Source organism: Dioszegia hungarica (assembly GCF_025882075.1).
Source record: "Dioszegia hungarica strain PDD-24b-2 chromosome Unknown MKK02contig_25, whole genome shotgun sequence".
NCBI lineage: Eukaryota > Fungi > Basidiomycota > Tremellomycetes > Tremellales > Bulleribasidiaceae > Dioszegia > Dioszegia hungarica.
This window is the reverse complement of record NW_026515779.1, coordinates 1,043,985-1,066,274: the sequence shown is the minus strand read 5'-3', so window position 1 is coordinate 1,066,274 and position 22,290 is coordinate 1,043,985. Positions and strand designations below refer to the sequence as shown.

The 22,290-nt window shown below is 56.7% G+C and overlaps 7 protein-coding genes across 7 annotated transcripts; 3 read left to right on the top strand and 4 right to left on the bottom strand.

Annotated features, from left to right (window-relative positions):
* Window positions 1–568: 568 nt before the first annotated feature.
* Window positions 569–4,747, top strand: MKK02DRAFT_20680 (putative DNA-directed DNA polymerase; the record flags this gene model as incomplete). The annotated part of the gene is made up of 10 exons (XM_053086299.1): window positions 569–979; window positions 1,024–1,452; window positions 1,501–1,593; window positions 1,641–1,803; window positions 1,844–2,217; window positions 2,267–2,452; window positions 2,495–2,896; window positions 2,948–3,160; window positions 3,211–3,604; window positions 3,648–4,747. 10 exons carry the CDS (start codon window positions 569–571, stop codon window positions 4,745–4,747), a joined length of 3,765 nt encoding a protein of 1,254 aa, XP_052942379.1.
* Window positions 4,748–4,929: 182 nt separating this feature from the next.
* Window positions 4,930–9,808, bottom strand: MKK02DRAFT_40906 (muts domain V-domain-containing protein; the record flags this gene model as incomplete). The annotated part of the gene is made up of 23 exons (XM_053091327.1): window positions 4,930–5,125; window positions 5,179–5,257; window positions 5,314–5,501; window positions 5,551–5,667; window positions 5,715–5,797; window positions 5,856–5,881; window positions 5,930–6,258; window positions 6,322–6,366; window positions 6,425–6,591; window positions 6,637–6,882; window positions 6,926–7,058; window positions 7,112–7,177; window positions 7,228–7,237; window positions 7,291–7,393; window positions 7,440–7,486; window positions 7,542–7,622; window positions 7,684–7,937; window positions 7,996–8,122; window positions 8,175–8,503; window positions 8,550–8,615; window positions 8,666–8,716; window positions 8,767–9,723; window positions 9,777–9,808. The coding sequence occupies 23 exons, from the start codon at window positions 9,806–9,808 to the stop codon at window positions 4,930–4,932; spliced, it is 3,732 nt and encodes a 1,243-aa protein (XP_052942378.1).
* A 309-nt stretch (window positions 9,809–10,117) lies between these two features.
* Window positions 10,118–12,258, bottom strand: MKK02DRAFT_20286 (chaperonin Cpn60/TCP-1 family; the record flags this gene model as incomplete). The annotated part of the gene is made up of 10 exons (XM_053086238.1): window positions 10,118–10,480; window positions 10,524–11,016; window positions 11,062–11,188; window positions 11,240–11,421; window positions 11,472–11,594; window positions 11,643–11,794; window positions 11,847–11,940; window positions 11,992–12,046; window positions 12,097–12,151; window positions 12,223–12,258. The coding sequence occupies 10 exons, from the start codon at window positions 12,256–12,258 to the stop codon at window positions 10,118–10,120; spliced, it is 1,680 nt and encodes a 559-aa protein (XP_052942377.1).
* Window positions 12,259–12,519: 261 nt separating this feature from the next.
* On the top strand, window positions 12,520–13,828 carry MKK02DRAFT_40904 (uncharacterized protein; the record flags this gene model as incomplete). The annotated part of the gene is made up of 4 exons (XM_053091326.1): window positions 12,520–12,883; window positions 12,929–13,089; window positions 13,153–13,644; window positions 13,694–13,828. The coding sequence occupies 4 exons, from the start codon at window positions 12,520–12,522 to the stop codon at window positions 13,826–13,828; spliced, it is 1,152 nt and encodes a 383-aa protein (XP_052942376.1).
* A 599-nt stretch (window positions 13,829–14,427) lies between these two features.
* MKK02DRAFT_40903 (S-adenosyl-L-methionine-dependent methyltransferase) lies at window positions 14,428–15,966 on the bottom strand (the record flags this gene model as incomplete). The annotated part of the gene is made up of 11 exons (XM_053091325.1): window positions 14,428–14,496; window positions 14,554–14,693; window positions 14,752–14,865; window positions 14,917–14,992; window positions 15,043–15,164; window positions 15,243–15,281; window positions 15,337–15,401; window positions 15,452–15,509; window positions 15,566–15,572; window positions 15,625–15,751; window positions 15,806–15,966. 11 exons carry the CDS (start codon window positions 15,964–15,966, stop codon window positions 14,428–14,430), a joined length of 978 nt encoding a protein of 325 aa, XP_052942375.1.
* Window positions 15,967–18,132: 2,166 nt separating this feature from the next.
* Window positions 18,133–20,684, top strand: MKK02DRAFT_20256 (Spc98 family-domain-containing protein; the record flags this gene model as incomplete). Its single annotated transcript, XM_053086228.1, has 11 exons — window positions 18,133–18,324; window positions 18,393–18,524; window positions 18,574–18,769; window positions 18,804–18,898; window positions 18,933–19,193; window positions 19,227–19,323; window positions 19,357–19,540; window positions 19,583–19,923; window positions 19,981–20,213; window positions 20,263–20,322; window positions 20,367–20,684. Coding segments are annotated over 11 exons (2,109 nt in total), but the record flags the coding sequence as incomplete, so codon positions are not given.
* A 75-nt stretch (window positions 20,685–20,759) lies between these two features.
* On the bottom strand, window positions 20,760–21,312 carry MKK02DRAFT_40901 (Endoribonuclease L-PSP/chorismate mutase-like protein; the record flags this gene model as incomplete). The annotated part of the gene is made up of 2 exons (XM_053091324.1): window positions 20,760–21,158; window positions 21,226–21,312. The coding sequence occupies 2 exons, from the start codon at window positions 21,310–21,312 to the stop codon at window positions 20,760–20,762; spliced, it is 486 nt and encodes a 161-aa protein (XP_052942373.1).
* Window positions 21,313–22,290: the final 978 nt, after the last annotated feature.

Below are 22,290 nucleotides of genomic sequence, written 5' to 3'. Positions count from 1 at the left end.
TAGTCTCCTGCATTTCTCTCCTTTCTTGGTGGCGCCCCATCTTGGACAATCTCTTGCCCTCTTTTACTGCACGTTGGCCCTGCCGCTGCCAATCTCTTTTCTTTGTCTTGCTATTATATATTGCTCTCTTGGTTTGCTAGAAATAGCTGTAGCTCATGTATCCCTACGTGTCCGAATGTGGATGCAGCTGTTGACATCTATGTTCAGCTATGGCCGAAGCCCGTCCACGGGTAGCCTCACGCCGCGCAGGGGCCCCGATCCGACCAACCCTCCTTGTCAGGTCATCAGGCGGTCGTATAACTTCTTACTCTCCTAGCAGATGCTGAGACGCTCAGCCTAGATTGTACAAAAGGGGGATCCTTCAGCACCTTATTCAGCACATCCCTGCTACATACCCCCTATACCCCCGACCCTCTGCGCTAGATGCGCTCTGCAACAAAGTGAACGCACGGATCAGATGGAGCTTGGAGCTTGGAGCCCCGCATTATTGATTTTCGAAAAGTTGAACCAGCTGAAGATCTTCTCCACTCTTGATCCATACCTTACTCCTCCTTATACTCAAAGAGCAATGACGTCCAACGTTCTCCCGCTCTTTTGGAACCTCGCCTCGTCCTCCAAGGACACCCGGCTCCAGGCTTCGGCCGACCTCGTGGCGAACCTCGAGTCGTTCCAGCGGGATTTCGTCGCTGGCCGAGGAGACGTCGGCTCGGATGGCGAAGACGATGAGGATGTAGACATGGCGAATGGCGGTGACGAAGAGGATGAGGAGGAGGCCGACGATGATGCCGAGTCAGGCGTAGAAGTGGATGGAAGCGACGATGAGATGGACGGGGATGTTGACGAGGATGCGGCGGTCTTAGATGCTACTTTGGCCAAGGACAATGCGGAGGACGTGGCGTATACCGTCAAGCGGCTAGTCAGGGGTCTGGCGAGCTCGAGGGAGAGCAGTAGACTGGGGTTTGCGGTGGCCTTGACTGAGGTGAGTTGTCGCCCCGGCTATGCCCTTCTTGAGCTGACGCGTAGCTCTTGTCCCGGATACAAAGCGTCTCGGCTTCGCAAGTCTTCTCCCTCATCCTCCGGAACTCGCAGACCAACAAGGGCATGAAGGGGACGGATGAGCGGGACGGACTCTTCGCTCGTCTTTTCGGTCTTCTGGCTCTGATCGAATCCGGATGCCTGTTTGCTTCGCTGCAACAGAACAAGTCGGCCAAGGAGGGCGCAGAGGTCGTAGGGCGTGTCATGGCCTGCCTGGTTGAGCTAGGCGGAAAGAAGGGCTGGCTGAGAGAAAGTGCGTGGTGGGGTGTTCTCAAAGCACTGGAGGGGGCTATTGCGCTGCCAGAGGGGGAGGGTCGGAAGATGGCCCTGGAAAAGGTGTACGAAGTGGTCAGGGCGGAGAATGTCTTCAGCCAGGAGAAGCTCGCGCTGGTTTTGCTGCTGGAGAAGGAGGGCCTTGTGAGCTCGCCATCTTCGGAAATCGTTGGGACTGAGCTGACGAGATAGGCCGCGGACGCAAAGAGCATATCAAGCGCTGCTTTCAAGCACACCCCCGTCCTATCTAGCCAGAATCTTGTTTCTCTGGCCCGTGTACTGAAGGTGAGCTGCCAAAACCCGACCGCCAGAGTGCTAGCTCACGCAGGTAGGGCTCCGATGTCTCTGACGATGATGAAGCTGGCAATGCGGTCTCAAGCGGAAGCTGGAAGCCACAGCTCCACTTTGTCTGGACGTCCCTCCTCGATGCGCTGCTCTCCAACTCCACCTCGTCTCAAGCGAGCTTTCCCGAGTTCTTCCGCGTGGTCGTGGATGGTGCGTCATCACTCTTCCACCTACTGTTGCTGACCCCCAGAATCCTTATTTGCCAACACCTCCTCACCTCAGCGCCGGTACTGGGGTTTCCAGATCTTCATCTCCGCCCTTCCCCGCGTCCCCGCCGAACAAATGCCTCAACTTTTCTCCCCAAACTTCATGCGATGCTGGATCAACAATCTCGCCTCGTCCGACCGATACCTCAACAAGGCGGCCCAGCAGACCGCCAAGGTCGTACAGGAGGTTGTCAAGGCGCACCCGAAAGTCGGAGTCGCGCTCCTTTCGAGACTGGTGGGCAAGAATGGGCGGATGGACTTTGATAAGGCGACCAAGACCAAGACGGTCGAGGGGATCTTGGGCAATCTGGATGCGAAGGGCGTCATGGAGTATGTGCGGTATTTGCAGGGATTGGTCGTGGCCGGCGGGGATGCGTGAGTTGCCGCTTTGATAAGGATTGGCGAAGCTGACAAGTAGTGACGTCAATGGTCTGGACGACCGGAGACGGTGGGCTATCGACCAAATGGTATCGCTTTGCCGAAACTCGTCCGTCCCCAAGGACGACGAATGGGTCACCTCGGTTGTCGACTTTTTGGCGGTGCATGGTTTCTACACAATCAAGAAGGCCAACAAGAAGTCCAATATCTCAGCGGTAAGTCAACCATACCTTGGCGTGGGTTTCGCTGATGATCAGGTACAATCGATCCCCAAGCCGCCCATGCCAGAGCCGACCGCCCAGATTTGCAGGGATCGATTTTTCTCCGCCATCGTCGAACTCACCACCGCCGCCCTGCCTCGTGGTACCGCCGAGACTCCATCGACCCGGCAACAAGGCTGCGATGCTTCCGGCAAGCTCTGGCTCCTCCGTGCCATCGAGGTCTTCGCGACCCTCAGCGGGGACGGCAAGCACCTCCAGCCGGCCATCGAGGCGGACGAGGAGATCCTGCAGGCGAGACATCAGGGTCTCGACACGCTCGAGAAGCTCAAGGGTGTCAAGAAGGGGTCAGAGGAGGTGGTCAGGGGTGTCCAGATTCTGTTGGCGTATACCGTGTTGCAGACGTATGACGACAAGGAGGACATGCTCGAAATGCTTGAGGTAAGCCGGCTTTACCGTCCGCTTGCTTCAGATGATCAGCTGACAAGATAGGATGTCAATACTGCCGCTGAACGCATGTTCAGCCTTGGCCCCTCCCAGCCGTCATCTTCCTCCGCCACCGACCCGGAACCGATCGATATGCTCCTCGACACCCTGATTGCTCTGCTCGACAAGGGGTCTTCGGACCTGAAGAATCTGGCATCTATGGTTGTTGGACTGGTCGCACCGGCTTTCACACGGTCGAGTATCGAACATCTCGTCGCAGTAAGTTGGCATTTATGGTCCGAAACACCAAACTCTAGCTTACGTCATAGCAACTCGAGGCAGCACCGTCTGTCGAAGGTGGTGTCATGGACGCGAACGAGGTCGATCCCGATGATGAGGAGGGTTCCGACGCGGAGGGTGATGATGATGAAGCAGACGACGACGAGAACGAGGACGACGAGGATGAGGAGAGCTCCGCAGATGAGGTGGAGGACGACGACGAGGAACTTCCGCCCGTCGATCCTGCGTTCCGGCGCAAGGTTGCAGCTGCGCTCAAGTCTGCCGGCGTGGGCATAGACGAAGATGCCGAGGAGGAGGACGAGGATGATGCGGATGAGGTGGATTCCGACGTCTGGGATGATGAGCAGATGGACAAGGTGGACGAGCAGCTTGCGGCTGTGTTCAAGGAACGAGCCACCACAGATAAGAAGACGAGCTCGAAGCGTGAGTCCATCCGATTGTCACCAAGAACTGAGCTGATCATCAGGTCTCCTCATGGAGTCGTTGCATTTCAAGACCCGCATTCTCGACCTCTTTGACACCTTTATCCGCAAACAATCCGCAAATCCCCTGGCCCTCGACACCCTTCTCCCCCTCCTCCGCCTCACACGTAATACCACACCTACCGAGGCCGATCTCGCCAGCAAGGCGAGCGCGCTCCTTCGCTCCCGGATTGGCAAATCCAAAGACGTCCCATCTACCGTTGACCTCACACACGCCACTGCCCTCCTGACTGAGATCCACGAGACCGCTCGCAAAGCTTCATCGGCGGACTACTCGGCCCTCTGCTCGGCGTGCAGCATATTCATTGCGCGGTCTATCGAGGCGACCGACCCTACGTCCACCGCCGGGACCGACGCATACCGCGCCACTCTGGACGAGTTCATGTCTCGCAAATCCTCCCTCGTCCACCCCTCTTTCCTCCTCGACTATATCCGCCGATTCCCGCTCGTCGCTTGGCCCCTACACGCCGACCTCGTCAAATACATTGCACCCGGAAAGGGCGTCAACGCATTCAGGCAGACGCAGGCATACGGCATGCTTCAGGTATTCAGCCAGCACCTTGCGGCAATCGCCAAATCCCCCTCGGTGCCATCGGAGCAGGTCCAGAGTTTCATCTCGTCTGCAAGACAAGAGGTGTACGCGACATTTTCAGCTGCGGCCTCGGCGGAGAATGCGACCGAGTGGAAGGCGGACAGATTGAAGGATGTGGCCAAGTTTGGGTTGCACCTGGCGCGGTCGACCAAGGGGGTCTTCCCAGACCAGCTGGAAAGCCTGTGGGAGCCCAAGGCGCTTGTAGGGGTCGAGGAGGAGTTGAAGGCGGGCGCAAGGACGAAGGAGATGAAGGGTGTGCTGGGGCTGGTTGTTCAGCTCAAGGCGGTCTTGGGTGGTGCGCAGGCCAAGGCAGATAAGAAGGCCAAGGGCAAGGCGGAGAAGGCGGAAGAGCCTGTTGCCGTGCCGAATGGGAAGGCGGGGAAGGACGGAAGAAAGCGCAAGTCGGTCAATGGGGTGCATGAGCCCAAGGCGGAGGGTGAGAAGAAGGAGAAGAAGGTAAAGAAGGCCAAAAAGGTCAAGGTGGCCGAATAGGGCAGATCTCGTAGCATCTTGTGGTAATTTGCATAGTCTTGGTCTTCTGATCTGTGCTGCTCCCTGTGCAGTAGGCTTCCGGCAATGCGATATTTCGCATGGACAAGACGCAAGACTACACAAATGCTACAACTTATAGACAGCACAAGCAAGGCATGGGTCACACGCAAGCCGCAGCCAGACTACAGAGTCTTCAACAAAGACAGCGCATTCCGCAGCATGACGGTGCTCTGCCCTCCGGTCGACGAGTCAGAGCTAGACAGTAGGAGCTTGACCCTCCGCGCGAGAGCCGCAGCCGCCTTCTTCTCGGTGTCGGCTTTGAGGACGTCAGAGCGGAGCTGCGCGTTCTCGAGGACGGTCTTCGGTAAGCCAGCAAGCCTAGGTATTTCAGCTATGCCCTGGTACAGGACGACAGTGACTGGGCAGCTCACCTGGCACACCAGACTCCGAAAGATGCTTCAGCCAGTCCCCGTGTCAAGCGATACAAGAAGGTGATCTCGGCGCTCCCATCTGAAATGTCAGCTTCGCTTCCCTTGCACAATATGTTCGAGTTCGATATAGCTTACCTGGAAGTTTGACCTCCTCAAACCCCATATGCCAATTACTGATCAGCTTCGGAAACTCCCTCGCCAGCTCCTCCGCTACGGTCGGGTAGTGCGTCACAAACAGCGTGTTGCATCGGGCAGCAGCGACGTGCGAGAGCGTAGCGTAGGCGATAGCGACTCCATCGTACGTGGAAGTGCCGCGACCGAGTCTGCAGTATAAGCTTTGCACTCTACGTGATGATATGGCCTTTAGCTCACTCGTCAAGAATCACCAATGTCCTTGGAGTCAAAGTCCGCAAGATATCGCTCGTCTCGGACAGCTCAACCATGAATGTCGATTTGCCTCGACCGATCTCGTCCGACGCGCCCATCCGCCTATTCCGTCAGCTGGTCTGCACGAAAGATCAAGGCGCCTAGCTTACGTCTGGACAGCATCATGGACCCCCAGCGTGACCGAGGAAGCAGGTACGAATGAGCCGATCTGAGCCATACAAACGATCAGTGCCTGTCTGTCAGCGCACTCTATCCATAATTCGTGGGTCACAGATTGGGCGGATACACACGGTCGCTCGGACACAAGAACTCTTGCCTGGTCTCGTCAGCTACACTCGCCGACACCGGGCGCCACGCAGCTCACCAGCCATATTCGGCCCGGTAATGACCTTCGCACACCCCTCTCCCTCGCTAAAATCAATATCGAACGGCACATACGCATCATCCTTCAACATCTCCACCATCGGATGTCTACCCTCTCGGATATGCAGCTCCGGGTTGCCCGTAAAGGTTGGCTTGCAGTACCCCGATCCGGCCGCCACTTGGGCGAGAGACATCAGGCAGTCAATGACGGCGAGTTGGCGCGAGACGACGAGGAGCGAGTGGGATTCTGAAATGTCGGATTGGAAGGATGCGAAGGCGGCTTTGGCGGCTATGGATAGGGTCTCTTTGTGTTGCTCCAGCTCGGCAGATCTACAAAGGTCAGCTGAGGCTGGTCCCCGGGGAAGGAGTGCGGAACCCAGCTGGGGCACATACATCCGGAGTATATCAGGTGTATGAAAGCGAACAACGTGTTTCGTCCTATACGGTCAGCTATGCACCAGACGACTTACGTCCAAGCTAGCTGAAAGAGCCTCACGCTTGCACCTTGACCCACTTGGCCGGCACCGTCTTCGCCTGCGCCACCGGGATTTCCACCAGATTATCCACCCCCGCCACGCTCACATACTGCAACGTCGGCCTCTTGACAGTCTGCCGAATCTCTTTCAGATGCTCTGCCAAATCACTCTCGCATATCCCAATGCACTATCTCCGTCAGCTCCGCCCGTATTAGCATCAGTTGAGACTTACGTCCTTGGCATCCTGCACGTCTGAGAACTTGTCAGGATCCGCCCAGAGATCTGCAATCTTGTCTTCGCGCGCAGCCTTGATATCGATCGCGTTGAGAAAAGAGCGCGCGGGCTCCAGGATGGTAGGTAGGGTCTTGATGATGTTGTTGAGGAGACCAGAAGAGCATATCCGGTCTTCGGTAGGCTTGAACTCGGCGCCGATGCGCACGAGAGCCACCAAAAGGGTGGCGACTTCCGAGGTGGTGGCCTGAAAGTCAGCTAAGTCCCGCCCGGAGAACAACGCAGCTCACTTTGCCATACTGGATCCTGGTCAGACCCTTGACGAGATCAGGCATGTTCACAAGCAGACTGCGCATCTTCTCCATATGGTATGTCTTGTTCTCGATAATCTCCTCGATGGCGTCTATGCGAGCTTGGAGCGCGCTGACTAGTCAGCTCTCCTCCTTGAGTACCCTGACACACGACAATGAGCTCACATGACATCGAGCAGCGGTCTGCCTATCCACTCCCGAAGCAGTCGACGTCCCATCCTGGTCTTGGTACTGTGGGTCAGCTCTGGTGTGATCACACTGTTGAGCACAAGGCAGCTCACTGGTCCAGCACTAATGATGTCAGCTACACCTCCCAGCCAGCTGAGGATCGCAAATGCACTCACACCATACCAAACTGCCATACACCCCTCCATCATCCTGATTCCGGTAGATCTCGAGATTGACCAGAGTATTGCTCGACAGAAGCATATGCGCCCGATTGATGAACTGGCCTTTAAGCTCTTGACCTTGGATAGTGCAGGAGCTTGCGTACCTTGGTGAATGACGAGCGATGTCTGAAGGCATCCTGAAGCCCGAACGCTGCTTGTCAGCTCCAAAGTACCCAGCTGTTCCGCTTGAGCATCTCTGAGCTCACCCTTCATATATTGGATGATAACCGAGAATGCAACGACGACCTGCTTCGGGAAGTCGACGATAGCAAGGACAGCCTCTTCCGCTATCATTGTCAGCTAATGCCTCAATTCCAAAAACACCTATTAACTCGCATGGTAGTCCACTAGCGAGGTCGATCGGATCCACGACCGCATTCGCTTGACTCCCACCTGGAAGCTCATCCATCCCCTCACCATCTCCAGTGGGCACCTCATCGTCGCTCCCAGTCAGATCAATCTCATCTTTCGCAGAGTTGCCTTTCTGCTTGCCCTTGGCGGCCGCAGGGTCAGTGTAGAATTTGGTGATGTAGTCGAAGGCTTTATTGTAGGGTAAGATCTTATCTATCCGCTCGATGCGGATCTTGCTGCTCGCGCTTGACCTACTGAGTGAGCTCAAGCCGCTCCGCCCTGAAAGCCATCGGCCAGTTCTCAGCTTACTTTGTCGTTCCAGCGAAATGACTCAACACCTTCTCTGTCGCCTTGCTCAGTCCAGAAACAGGAAGTAAGAGCTCGGCAGGCTGCAGATGCGTCAAACGGGTTTCGAGCTCCGTTCGGACTTGCGAATCTAAACAATCAGCTTCCTTCTGCCCTGGCAGTCTGCAGACGCGATAACTGACCATCAAACTCATCCCACACCACATCCCCCGTCTCTGGAACCACACTGACCAACCCGATCCTGACTCTCTCATCAAGCGCCATCCCACCCATCCCAATCTCCACGAGCGCAACCAGCGCATTCGTCGGCGGGGGCGCGGAACCAGGGACGACCGGATCATCCAGCATCGTCGATGCCGATCCGAGCGCCGCGTCCTCAACGTACGTCGCGGCCGTGAACAGGTGGGTGAGGCGGCGGGTGAAGGGGGCGTTTCGGTTATCGGATACTTTTTTGAGGGCGGCGGTTTCGGTCTGCGAGATGACGCCGACTTTATACCCTAGGGAGATGAGCCTGAGGGTCAGCTTGGCGCTTCATCGGTAAGTATGGGCGAGCTCACTTCTTGACGTGGATGTGAAGGCGGTGGGTAGGTATCGAGGCGGTATAGAAGTTCCGAGCGGGAAATCTAGTCATTATCAGTCTCGTCCGATGCCACTGTCCGGCCAGTTCACTCACGCTGCTATCCCCAACTCCCGACTAGCAATCTTGGCATCCTCGCCATGAAACCTGCATTGTAAGCTCGTTGCACCATGTACCTAGAATACAAGAAAGCGTACTTATACTTGTACCCCACCTCCATAAGCAACAGCACATCCTGATTCTCCGCCTTGATCTCCATAAACTGCTTCTCCAACGGCGTATACGTCTGCCCACTGGGCCCCACCTCCTCCTTCTTCTTCCCCTTCCCCTTGCCCTTCGTCTTCGCATCCTCCTTCGTCTTTGCCGCAAACTTGGCGGCCAACTTTGACCCGACGCCCGACGCAGACTTTTGACGCTCGTCGTCTGATCCCTTGGCTTCTTCACCATCTGGGACGGACAGACCTCCGCCTCCGCCCGCTTCCGCTTCGCCGTCCCCTTCTTCCCCTTCCGCATCACCTGCGGCCTGTCCCCGCGCCTCAGCCGCCGCCGCCTCGTCCAGAGCTAAAGACTTCCTCCGCGGTCGGATGCCCCCCGGACCTAGCACGCGCGCCTGCCATCGCTCGTGCCGCGCTTCCTGCTCGACCGTCTTGGGCTGGCGCTGCGAGCTCTCCCCGGCTGACGCGGGATCGAGCGAGACAGTGTAATTGTCGAATGCGGACCCCGACTGAGAAGGGGGAGGGAGGACCGTGCGTGGAAGTCGATAGCTCGCGAGGTTGACCGCTTGCGTCGACGGGCGACTCTTGGGTGCGACCACCTTTGCTGGAAGAGTGGATGATGATGCTACAGCCTGAGAGGGCTCGTTAGACGAGGAGGCAGCCTTCTTTCCGAAATAGCTGGACTGTGTGCCGGCCATAGCCTTCTTCCTCGCTTCGGCAGCAGCAGAAGTCGGGGCCGCCGTATCCGTTGACGTCCGAGCTTTCTTCGTAGGTGGAGGCTCGTCATATAGGGCCACGATATCGTCCTCATCGTCCTCATCATCTGCTATCGACTGGACTCGGAAGACTTTGATGTCGTTACTGATCGAGCGGGAGGTGGGTTTGGCAGGCGAAGAAGGGGGAGGGGATTTGCGTTTGAAGAAGGCGGATATTGATGGCCTGTCTGTGTGAGCTATGGCATCCTAACGTCAAGGGGAGGTACGCGAGCTCACTGCTTCTGGCCCTGACTCTGCGAAGGCGACATGATGGGAGCACAGCTTTGACTCGAAACGAGAGCAATGTAATGGTTAAGCGATGTACAAAATCAACCTCTTGCTGATCGACGCGTCCGAGTGGAGGTGAGTCAAATGCCGTAATAGAATTCCTCATTCCTCGCGAAGAGCTGATGCGGACAAGCTGCAGTGCCAGCTGCTCAGGCCTCACGTCGAAGGACAGAGATCAGAAGGTACGATACACTCTACACATCTTCCCCCCCCCCCCCCAGATGAGCGCGTGAACGATTGTCGCCTTGACCACTTCTATCCATACATTCATTCTACCTCTACTCCTCTCTCTAATGCCCATGCCCATCATCCCCCCCTCCCCTCTCCTCGGGCTGCACCACAATACTATCATCGATCCTCAACAGACTCGTCGCCGCCTCCAACGCCGACTTGAGACTCTTGATCTTCGAGATTGTAGGCTCCAACACCCCCGCCTCCCGATTATCCACCACTTCCCCCTTCAACAGGTCCAACCCGTAAAACATGAGCTTCCGCTTGGGGTCCGAGGTCGGTGCGGCTTGCGCGGCATTGTGGTAGGCCCGGAGCTTGGCGACGAGGTCGGTCGAGTCCTTGGCGGCGTTCATGGAGAGGGTTTTGGGGATTGTTAGGAGGGCATTGGCGAATTCTGCAATAGCGAGTTGTTCGCGCGAGCCCTGAGGGGTCAGCTATATCTCGCGAATGAAAAGGAGGGCTTACAAGGGTCGTAGCAAAGTTCTCGAGGTAGATACTCAGAGCAGTCTCTACCGCTCCGCCACCGGGCACAACGCTCCCACTCTCCAACGTCCGCTTCACGATGCTCAGCGCGTCGTGCAGGGCCCTCTCCATCTCATCCAGCATGTAGTCGTTCGCACCCCGCAAGATGATACTAGAGCTCGAGACGACCTTGGTGCCCTTGACAAGGATCAACTCGTCGTCCGATATCCGCTCCTGTACGACCTCCTCCGCGTGGCCCAGAGAAGACGCCTCAAATGTCTCCTCGCCCTCCAGGTTGGCGAGCGACGAGATCATCGTACCGCCTGTAGCGCGCGCTATCCGCCGGAGATCCTCCTTTCGGCATCGCCGCACAGCCATCGCGCCGGCTTCGATGAACTCTTTCAGGCAGAGGTCGTCGATACCTTTGGTAGTGAGGATGACGTTGGCGCCGGTAGCGAGGATCTTGCGGACGCGCTCCAAAGTGATCTCGGATTCCCTACACTATCAGCTCTGGAAACGTGGCGAGCTACCGTCAACTGACCTCGCGCGGATAGCCTCAAGCTGCTCCGGGTCATCAATGGTGATATGCACACCCAGGTGCATCCGCTGCTTTGCCAGGTTGATGTCCAAACAGGCGATCTTCGCACCCTGTATTCTCGTCTTCATCGCTAAAGGGTCAGCTGTGCCGTAACATGTGCGAAAGGCTATTCCCAACTCACCCTGACTCGCAACAGTGCAGTTGAGCGCATACCCCTTGACCATGAAACTCTCCCTCGCGCTCTTTCCGTGCGCCTTGAGCACATTCACCGCCTTGACCGGATACTTCTTCTCGCCTCGGGGGTTGACAGTCATGACCGCAAGCATAGCATCCACGACCATGGGCGCGAAGAAGTCGTCGTCGCTACAGCATCAGCTCATTGCACCTCCAGCAGTCAGCACGTGGGAGCTTACGCAGCGAGGATCTTGGAGCTCATTGATGTCTTGGCGACATTCACAAGGCATCCCCGACCGAGCTTGTCGACCTTGGTCGATAATTGATCAGCCATGAATCTGCACGCTTCCTTGCATGCCAACCTAGATGATCAGCTCTGGCCCGACCGAATCGGTGACACGTGAACTCACCGGTATCCAGTGATAACGGTCGTAGGGTGGATCTTGTTCCGTACGAGCTCATTCGCCCGCCTCAGCAATTCCGACGCAAGAAGAACGACCGAGGTGGTTCCGTCTCCTACTTCCTTGTCTTGCTGAGTGGCAAGAGAGACGAGGATTCGAGCCTGCCTGATCAGCTGCTTACCCCTCCGTTGGGGGTTTATAGCTGGGACGTACAGCCGGATGTGAGACTTCGAGCAGAGATAGAATGGTCGCGCCGTCATTCGTAATCGTCACATCTCCAACATTGTCCACCAGCATCTTGTCCAGACTGGGACGTCAGCTGTATACGATACCGCGGTCACGTTACACGTTAACTCACCCAACGGGTCCGAGCGAGGATTTCAGGATGTTGGATACTGTTTGACACGCCATGACTGCCAAGGTCAGCTTCACGGTCAAGCAGCGACAGGACCATTTAGCTCACCGTTCTGATCCCTGATCTCCGCCCCACTTGTCCGCTGTCCACCCAAGAACAAGCCCTGCAGATATCAGCCAAGCCCCTTCACAACCTCCCTTCCCAGCTCTCCCTCTCGTTGACGACAGGACGTACCGCCCGCGGGTCACGCTGGTACATTTGGGCCGACATATCTGATCGTTCTCTGAGCTGTAAGTCGGGCTGGATATGATGGTGGATAGCTCTATACCCGCTGTGGAATGTAAGAGAAGGTTGACGCTGCAGGTGGACGCGAACATTTGGGAAAGAGCGTGACGCGGGATCAAACACACCTCCACCTACGGCAGGCTCGTTACGTAAACGCCTAGGCCGAGGCTGCTGGGAGAGGGGTGGAGGGGTATCGATCCCACCTGTACCTGTCATCTATAGCCCAGACACAGCTACGGCCGTACCATGTCGCCCCGGATTCGAATAGCCCTCGCGATTTTAGCTCGACCAGCTACCCGCAAATGCCCCGCGCACTTCGCAGCTCCTCTTGGCAGCTTCCACCCAAAACTGACCTGGAGCTCCGTCCGGTGCTTCGCTACGCACACTGAACGGCCTATCCCAGGCTCATCGGCTGGCCCGGCTGGCTCCTCCTCATCTTCATCTGCACCATCGACGGAAGACCTGCTCCGCCGGCTGGAAGCCGATGCTCGGAAAGGGGGGTCTGGTTTCCGAGGCCAAGAGACCGTCGGACCGTTCCCCCTAGGCGTTGGGCCGAGTGGAAGGAGTAAAGGCTGGAAGAGATGGGGTGAGCTGGGTATAGGCGGGAAGGGTATGTCGTATCTGTACGCAGGTCGGGCCAGTGCTAATGAAATAGTGGCTCGGGCAGGGCGACAAACCGGGAACCTCTCGGTCATCCTCGTCGGCGGGACCCTATTCGTCATTCTCGCCTTCGCACTCTCAACCGAGCTGTTTGCAAAGAACTCTCCGTCCGTATTGTACTCACAAGCCGTAGATCTCATCCGAGCGAGTGACGCCGTAAGTCCTCTCTCTACCCTCTAGCCCTCTGACCACGACCAGCAACCACAAGCTGATTCTTAGCTCAACGCCCACCTTCTCCCCCCACTCTCATTCACCCACACCCCACACGCCGCCGCACCCATCCGCGGCTCCCCGCCCCTTCCACACCGGAACGTCCTCCATCCTCGATCAGGCCGGGAACACATGCTCCTCACTTTCTGGGTACACGGGCGGGGTATAGGCGAGGAAGAACCACTGGGTTTCGTAAAGCGGTATTACAGGACGGTATTGGAGTATGGGCATAGAGCTGGGGAATGGGCGGGGCTGGTTCCTCCTTCTTCGGCGGCGGCGGTAGCGTCGGCGTCGACGTCGACAGCGGAGAGGCTGGAGAGCGCTAGTAAGGCCGGGGTGGAGCCGGCGAGGGACGAAGGGAGTGGATGGTTAGGCGGGATGCTTGGCGGGTTTAGCGGCCTGAGGGGCGGGGCGGCGCAGAAGATTTCGGGAGGGAGTACGAGGGGCGCGCCGCCGCCGGGGACGTATAAGGTCGGGGAGGTACATGGGGACTATGTCAAGGTGAGTTTGCCCCAAATCTGGCCTTGATAAAGCTTCGTCTGACAAGCAGAATGCTGCTGGACAATATCAACTCTTATCCCTCGTCATCGACATTCCCGGCTCGCACGCCTCTTATCCTACTCGAGCAGTGGTCTTTTGGTCGCCTGAAGCAGATACGGAGGGACTACAGGGACGGAAGAGATAGCATGCATCTCATGAAGGCAACGGAGGGAGCGACTATCAAGGACCTGACGTTCTCATCCTCCTCGTTAGCGATAGCGCGAGCATGATTCGCATGGTGTGCATGTTTGACTTCTGACTTTGACTCCCAACTACTGATCCCTTAGCTATACTTTGCCCCCCTCCATCCTGATCCAGGGGTAACCGAGAATGTCCGTGATCCGCCTGGGATACCTCTACGATCTAATAGATACCAAGAAAGTATCCGTCTATCTCTACGCCTGAAGAAGGTGGGGGAAAGGGGAAGGGAAAGAAGGGAAAGAAGGGGGTTGGTGCTACATAAGGGAAATCCGAGGTTTACTGGGACCCTCGAGATGCCGGGTGTGATGATCGAGAGACGTGATGGGTCGTTATGTCGTTGATACATGATTTGTGCGTGGTGCGGTGGAACGGTTCTGACTTGGTGGATACATGAGGAGGGAAGGCGAGGTTGAGGAAGTCCTGGGCCGAGAGGACGGGCGGAGCGTCAGACTCGAGTCGAGAGCTGCGAGCCGAGGAGTGCGAGGAGTAAGGATGCGGAGTGGGAGGGCTGGCTCACGTTGAGGTCTTCAGCAAGAAGCGGTATCAAGGTCCGACCTTGGTAGCGTACGCCGCGAAGATACGCTGACGGACGGGGGAATAAGGGTGTGAAAGCTGAGGGTATCAGCTGTTACGTCCCCAGAGTCGCTCCATGGAATACGCTCGACTCACCTCATGGCGCACAGCCTCCTTGTGCGGCCATAACTCCGTATGACCATACCCAAACCTGACGAGCTCCGCGAGTTGTCGATCGAGTATCACGGCGATGAGGTCGGGATGTAAGCGGCCTGCGCAAGCGAGGGATTCCACGTCTGGCTGGTCAGCTCTGGGACCATCCTCTCAAGGGGGTTCCGCAAGCGGCGAACTGACCGCCTTGACCGCCTGAAGCTCCCCGGATCGTCGCTGTGTGGTGGTATACCGCCGAGGAAAAGACACCGCGGGAGCCGATGAACCCCACAAGGTCAGTAGCGAGCCCGGAGTCGACTATCGGGTCAGCTATGGCTGGGTCAAATGGTCAAGTAGGCAGTAGCTCACTCCCTTTCCCCGCCATTGCCTCCCTGATGCAAGCATTCCAAGTCCGCATACTCGGCGACATGGGCTGATCAGAGGACTATCATATCAGCTCTATTCTGCGATGTACATCTGCAGGTGCAAACTTACATAGCCGACCTCGCTCTCGACGAGGATGAGCATTCCTCCTGGGCGAAGACAGGCGGCGAGTCGCTCAATCAGGCCTGCGTAGCCCGGTAAGGAAGGGAGAAGGCATTTGACGTGGATGAGGTCTGCTGGTCAGCTTTGGGTCAGGTAGATGCTTCCCAGTCCCCGACAAGACGGCCACTTGAGCAGAAGAGGAGACATACCAAAGTAGCTGGGATGGAACGGTAGTGCCGCAGAGACGTCTGCACAAGTTAGCAGTGCTCCTTGGAGGGGGATGCTGGACTGGGGCGGACATACCGATAGTCTGGAAGTCCAGATTGCCATGAACAGATTGAGAAGGAGTGAACCAAGACCAGTCCCAGCTTGTGAGGTCAGCTCCCTTTCGGTCTGTGATGCGGTCCCGTCAACTCACTCGACTCCGATGACATCAGCATATGGCTGCGTATTGGCGAGATTGATGGCCCATGTCCCTGCGTCTTGTCGGTATGAGTTATATGCCTTACATGACATGAAGAAGTTAGCCTACCTGTTCCCTGCGACATCAGCGAGACCCTCATGAGCACAGGGAGGAAGGTCTATACTTACACATCCGACATCCAAGACACTGCTCCTCCTTCCCGCTTGATGTACCGAGGCAAGGTGCTGGTCGATAAGCTGCGAGTGAGTCGGATTGAGGACGGCGGTATGAGCGATATGGAGGAGCTGCAAGCTTCTGACCGTCAGCTCGATCCCACTTCAGACCGACTGTCAAGGGAGGCCAACTCACCGACTTGCCTCGTCGACGTCGCTGACGACGGTACTACTGCTTCTACTTCTGCGTACGCGCTCAAGAACGCCACGGAGCATAGATCGGTCCTGAGGGGAGCTGAAGTCGGTCGCGGCCGGGGAGGGGAGGTGGGGGTAGTAAGCCGGGAGATAGGCTGTCATTGGTGTGCTGACATGTCAGCTTTCCGCATGTCTAGCGAAGAGGCGACCCAGACGATGAGACTCACAATGTCCGAAGGGCCCAGCTCAGCCGGGGAGGAAACAGGGGGTATGAACTTAAGGTGAAAATGGCTGAAGGCAAAGCTACGAGCCAGCGTACGGCGTATGGAGAAGAGAGGAAAAGGTGTGAAGAGTGGAAGTCCTGGTTGAGCAGATGAAGGTGTCGAAGCTGAGGAAAGTTCGAGCATCATCATCTATAGGTCAGTTCCTCTCCCCTCTCATTCACCGTCAACTTTTTTTCTCTCACCTTGCTAGATCCACCTGCGCCCCAAACGTTCAAGCCAGTCTGAAACATCCCGCCCCCTCTCATCTCTCCCTCCTGTTACATTCCTGGGCGGTGACACTCCTCCTTTCCTAGCCTGTTCCGGACTTCCCGCCCCAGATCCCCGGCTGCTCCGAAGCGACCACGAGGATTCGATGGAGGTATGAATGATGAAACGTGTTGGTTGATAAGCGGTAAGAGATCTCCCATGCGACAAATTCAAACTGAATCTCGCGTGTCATGGTTGTGGGGACCGAAAGGACGGGAGCGGCAGGGGGTGGTAAGCGTGAGGAACGTGAAACCAGGTCCCGATCTGAGCCGATCTCGATCGAGGTCCCTCCGGCTTGGGATCGGCTGGGCAAGATGGATTAATTTAGCGGAGTTGGCGGAGAAGAGGGCGATTTTCCGTGGAATGAGGGGGGTTATATATTCGAGGGGGCGGCGCGAGGAATGTGTTTGAGGGCATGGCGAGTCAAACGCCGTAGGAACGGCGGAGATAGATGTCGATCGGACATGAAGGCATGAGCATATGGTGCCTAATTGGAGATCTCGTCAGCCACCCTCTCCAGAGAAGCGAAGAGTGGGCGGGCGAGCATGAGCTTGAGATCAGCTGGGTGCGGAGGCTGCTTGACTACCGATTACTTTGGAGTAATCTGAGGCGAGTACCGCAGGGTAAGGCCATCATCGAGGGTGCTGATGACTAACGCGTCATGCTGCTGCTGCAAAGGTTGACTGGAGATCCGGTATGCACAAGTTGAGTGTATGAAAGGCAAAGGATAGGGACGGCGAGGAGGTAAAGGCTGCGCAAACTTGAAACGCGCCTTTCTGACCCTGAGCTAACAGGTGGCGTTTCAGGATACTACCCTTTCGGGAAGCTCACAGATTGATTCCGTCACAGCTACACATTCCTCAGTCGCGTCGCGTCAACACGTCAGATGCTGAGACACGTCGTCACCTCCACTCTCACTGCCCAGCGACCGACAGCAACGATATGTCCAGACCAGAGAGCAGGACAAGCTCCTCAACCGCACCTCTCTCAGCTCGGACTCGACCCACCTCGTTGTCCTCCCGGCCTCCTCTCGAATCGCTGATCTACACCCTCGTGCCTTCGCTTGCGCCCTCGCGATCTCGTCATGGTAGCGATCTCCGCGGGACCTCGTCAGGCCGAAGCTCGGTCGCTGGGTCTCGCCTGGATACGAGGGCGGTGGACGAGGAAGCGGAGGGGGAGAAAAGGGAGAAGGTGAAGGAGTTGATGCACTTTTGTGATGAGATTATGGGGAGGTGCGTCTGAACTCTGGACCTACGATGAAGCAAAGAGGAGAATGAGCTGACGGGGAAGCCGTATAACATCTTCGTCCTCTCTGGGTTTGTCTCAGCTTCCAGACGCTGCTCGAAGACTGCTCGCTCAGTCAGGTCCATCTCGCTCTTCTTCCCGGCAGGAGAGCAGCGGCGCGGACAAGGCACTCCGTTTCGGAGGAGTCTGGAACAAGCTGGAGAAGGGCGTAAGTCCTCACCTGCATGATGCACGCCTGATGAAAGCTGACATGTGTAGCGTACTTTAGCTTCCCCTTTGCCACACTTGCAGTTCTTACTTGCCCTCTCCCAGCTCGACCCCGCCAACGATACCTCCCCAGCCACGCCATCCTCCTCCCGCAAAACCTTCCCCACGTCTCAACCCATCGCCAGCTCGTCCCGCCAACCTCTCGCCCCGACCTCGAATCCTAATCACCAAGTCCCCAATACATGGAGCGGGAAGGGCAAGTCCAAAGCTGACGTCCTGAATTCCTGGCGGAAAGCACAAGGTGACCTTATTCTCGACGATTGAGATGTCCCGCTGACGGACAGCTCGACCCGTCTTCCCCTCTGACCTTCTCCTGCGCGACACCCTCTATCTCCTCCAAGGGATCGACGGGCGCTATATCCATTTCGCGCGCCGACCGCCAAAGGAGCAAAATCCATATGCGACCCAAGCTGCGCGAGCGGCTGATGGACTGGGCTTCCCCCTACCAAAGGGGGAGAAGGAGACGCCTGATGAGGACGTAGTGGGGATCGAAATAGTTGCGGATGAGGCAAAGGTGAGGTTTCAGGATGATGGAGCTGATGGTAGGATGGGTACATGTCAGCGCCGACGAGGACAATCCTAGTCCAACTGTCAGAGATGGGGGTGATGTATCGCAAAGTCACAGAGTTTATCAATACTCGACAGGCTGGGACAAGTAGGGGCGGGATGACGGAACAGGTGAGCTATATCAGCATACGGTAGATCTAGGATATAGCTGATCAAATAGAGCTTGTGCCATTTCCTACACCATGAATTGTCGGAATACCATCGTCTACTCGCTGTCCTCGAGTCGCAACTGTCTGAGAGTCTTACTTCTCCAGAGGGCCCCGCCTCTGGGCTGACTCTACTCCGACTGGGACTGTGGACGGAGGAAATGAAGATCAAGATGAGAATCATGAGCGAGATTGTCGATGACGCTATGAGTGAGTCTAAAGCCAACCCAGAGCTGATGGTCAGGCGCACATGGTGGAGCTCTAGTATCCCGTATACATGCTCGAACGCGACATGGCGACCCCTTCGTCCGGCGGTTCATGGATCAGATTCTCGAAGAGGTACGTCCCTCGCCCCCAATCAAGCTGACGACAGGTCTCTAAACCCTTCTTCCTCAGTCTCCAAAGATGGATCTTCTCCGGAGACCTCCACGATCCCTTTGAAGAGTTCTTTGTCCAGCTCAACCCCGACCCGCTCATGCGCGAAGGCAGTACCCCATATTCCACCGACTTGGGATTTGGGAGCGGCCTCGACGCGATCGGATCTGGAGACGAAGCGGGCAAAGTATGGGAGAAGAAGTATGTGTTTGTCAAGGCGATGGTTCCTGGTTTTGTCAATGAGGACTTTGGGAAGAAGGTATGTTGCCAGTCCAGACAGAGCTGATGCTAGATCTTCTCGACGGGACGGAGTCTGAATTTTATCCGGTATACGTGCCACGATAGCGAGTGGATCGAGACGCAGGCCAAGCTCGCTAATGCCGGTCGAGGTGAGTTTACGCGAGGACAAAGCTGACGATCAGCATTGAAGTATAGCGACCTCGCGGGACTTGAACGGTCTATAGATGACGCCTACGCAATAGCCAGCGACCGACTCCTCGAGATTTTCTTTGACAAGTTCCGGCTTCTAGAGCACCTCCGCGCACTCAAGTCATACCTCATGCTTGGCGCTGGAGACTTTACAGAGGTCCTCCTCGAAGCTATATCGTACGCCTTCCCTAGCCGGCCATGCCTCCCGCTGACATCCAGACCGAGACTCGCCAAGCCCGCTATCAGTCTATATCGGCACCACCTGACGTCTGACCTCGAGACTGCCATCCGCGGTTCCAATGCGCAGTATGACGACCCCGATATCCTCCGTCGGCTCGATGCGAGGATACTGGAGTACGCGCACGGCGAATTGGGATGGGACTGTTTTGCCCTCGAGTATAAGGTCGAGGCGCCGCTCAATGCCTTGTTGGACAGTCGGGCGATGGCAGAGTATGATCGGCTGTTTCATCATTTGTGGAGAGTCAAGAGGGTCGAGGTGGCGCTCTCGAGTGGGTGGATGAAGGTCGTTAGTAGTTCCAGGATGTTTGAGAAGATCCCAGGTAAGCTCTTCCTCGGACCCTTGTCGTTTCGAAGGAGGGCGTGAGCTGACATGGTAGAACTGGGAAACAACTGGCATTCTGCCCGGATAGTCCAAGCGGAGATGGTCCACTTCCTACGCCAACTCCAAGCATTCTATCAGCTCGAAGTGATCGAATGCTCCTGGGCCGCCTTGATGGAGTTTACGGCCAAAAGGCAAGGAGACCTCGATTCGCTTATCCAGGCCCACAGGACGTATCTTGATCGGGTGGTCAAGAAGGTTTTGTTGCTGGGTCATCGAAGGGACAAGGATGTGAGTATTCGGCACGATAAAGTATCAGCGGCAAGGAGCTGAAAATCAGATATTGCTGGGTCTGGTGCAGGACGCTTTCGAGTACATCCTCCAGTTCCGCGCGGCTACCGTACGTTCTTCTTCACTTTCGCATACGGAAGTGCTGACAACCAGGACGACCTCTACGCCTGGTCCCTAACAGAAGCTACCCGGCTAGACCATCTCCGCGATGCCTCCCGCGGTCTCTACTCCACCCCTTTATCTACCGGGCCCCGCTCCGAACCCAATATCGACGCCCTCGACAATATCCGGAATCGCGTCAAGTCGGCCGCGCATGCGTTCAGCGATCGGCTCGCGACGATCTGTCATCTTGCGGCGAGCCACCCGGATTTGGATATCAGGTTTTTGGCGGTTAGGATCAATTTCAATGGGGTGTTTAAGCGGAGTAGTGGGAAGAGCCGGAGTGTACGGAGTGGGCATGAGGGGAGATGAGTACGAGGTGTCAGTATATTTAAAGACATCAAAAGCAAGGCGAGCCATTGATGAGAGATTCCGCTTCTTGGAACGCTACCCTTCGTTCGTTACGCTCCACTTGTCCGTCAACCTGACTACTTCACTCCCACCCGCTCCGACAATAGCATCTACCTCAATCTCCACCAGCAACTCCTCCAGGGCCATCTTCACACCCGCCAGCGCCGTCGCCGCTGGCCTGACCCCCGCTCGCGCAAACACCTCTCCATGCACCGTCATCACCGCCTCAAAGTCCGCCTCATTCCTCAGAAAGACTCGCACGCGGGTGATATCCCCCATGGACCCGCCTAGCGCAGTGAGCGCCTTGTCGATGGTGCTGAAGATAGAGCGGGTCTGGTCGGCTGCGACCGTGGAAGGGGTGGAGGTGGGGAGGGAGGGGGCGGTCGTCCCTGCGATGGAGATGGAGGGGCCGAAGCGGACGGCTCGGGTGTACCCCTGGGATTGAGTCAGCGAGAGGTGCGGATGAGTGGGACGAGGAGGGGGCGAAGGGGAAGAAGCGTACGTAGATCGGCTCCCATTGCGATCCGGAAGCGTACTCGATGCGCTTCCCGGCTGCGATGAGCGCCTCGATGTTGGTCTCGGTCGTCATCCTGTAAAGCGGGGCAAAGTGAGCTATGAAGTAGTCTGCGACGTGAATGGAGGATTCAGCAGAGCCGTATGATCGAGCGGGCGAGAGAAGTCATATGTCCAGAAGATAGTGGAGCGGATCATGTAGCAAGCTCTGTATCCGGATTCTCGTATGCACTCGACCTGACTCGACTCGACTCGACTCGACTCGACGTGAACCGTATCGCAAGTTTTGCATGCGAAACGGATCCATCCGCCCCGTCCATAATTGTGAATCGTACAAGAGCAAAACCGATAGTGAAGAGATGTAACGACGCGTCGGTGGTCCCACCGCCTCGTAGACACCCCGAAAGGCACAGAAGGAGAGGTGGGGTACAGAACCGATAAGGAGGTATGAAGGGTTTGATCTTCCGACGAAACGTGACGAGGGCAGCGTGGAAAGAGGCTGCCGACGTGTCTGATGTCGGGTGGGATGGGAGGAGTGAGGATCAGGAAGGAGGAGGAGTATGAGGGATGGGGACTGGATGAGTGAGGACGGTGAGATTGCGGGCATAGGGACGGGGTTCAAGTGGAGATCCGTATGGGAGTACGAGCTGGAGACTGCTGCTGCGCCAAACCGGGGTCTGGTAGCTGGGCAGTGTGGCTGCATGCGAGAGGCAGCAGGATGCGATGCAATGTGCTCGAAGATGTGGAGATGAGGGAAGAAAGATGAAGGCAGGTTCTTCGTTGCGAGCAGCGGGCAGGCTGAGCGAGCGGAAATTCAGAAACCCTTTCCCGCGGAGTGGCAGAACAGGTCCGTGCGAAATGAACTCTCCATACCCGCTCTATGCTCAGCGAGGTCGATCGTATGGGCGGAGATTGGTAAGCTGGAGGTCTTGTGAGGTAGTGTGAGGTCTGCGAAGTGACTGTGCGAAGATATTGACTTGGACAAAGGCCAAATGGTGGTCACGATCTTGGGAGGATTTTGAACCGTGCCTGAAATCTCAGCATTCCTCGGATG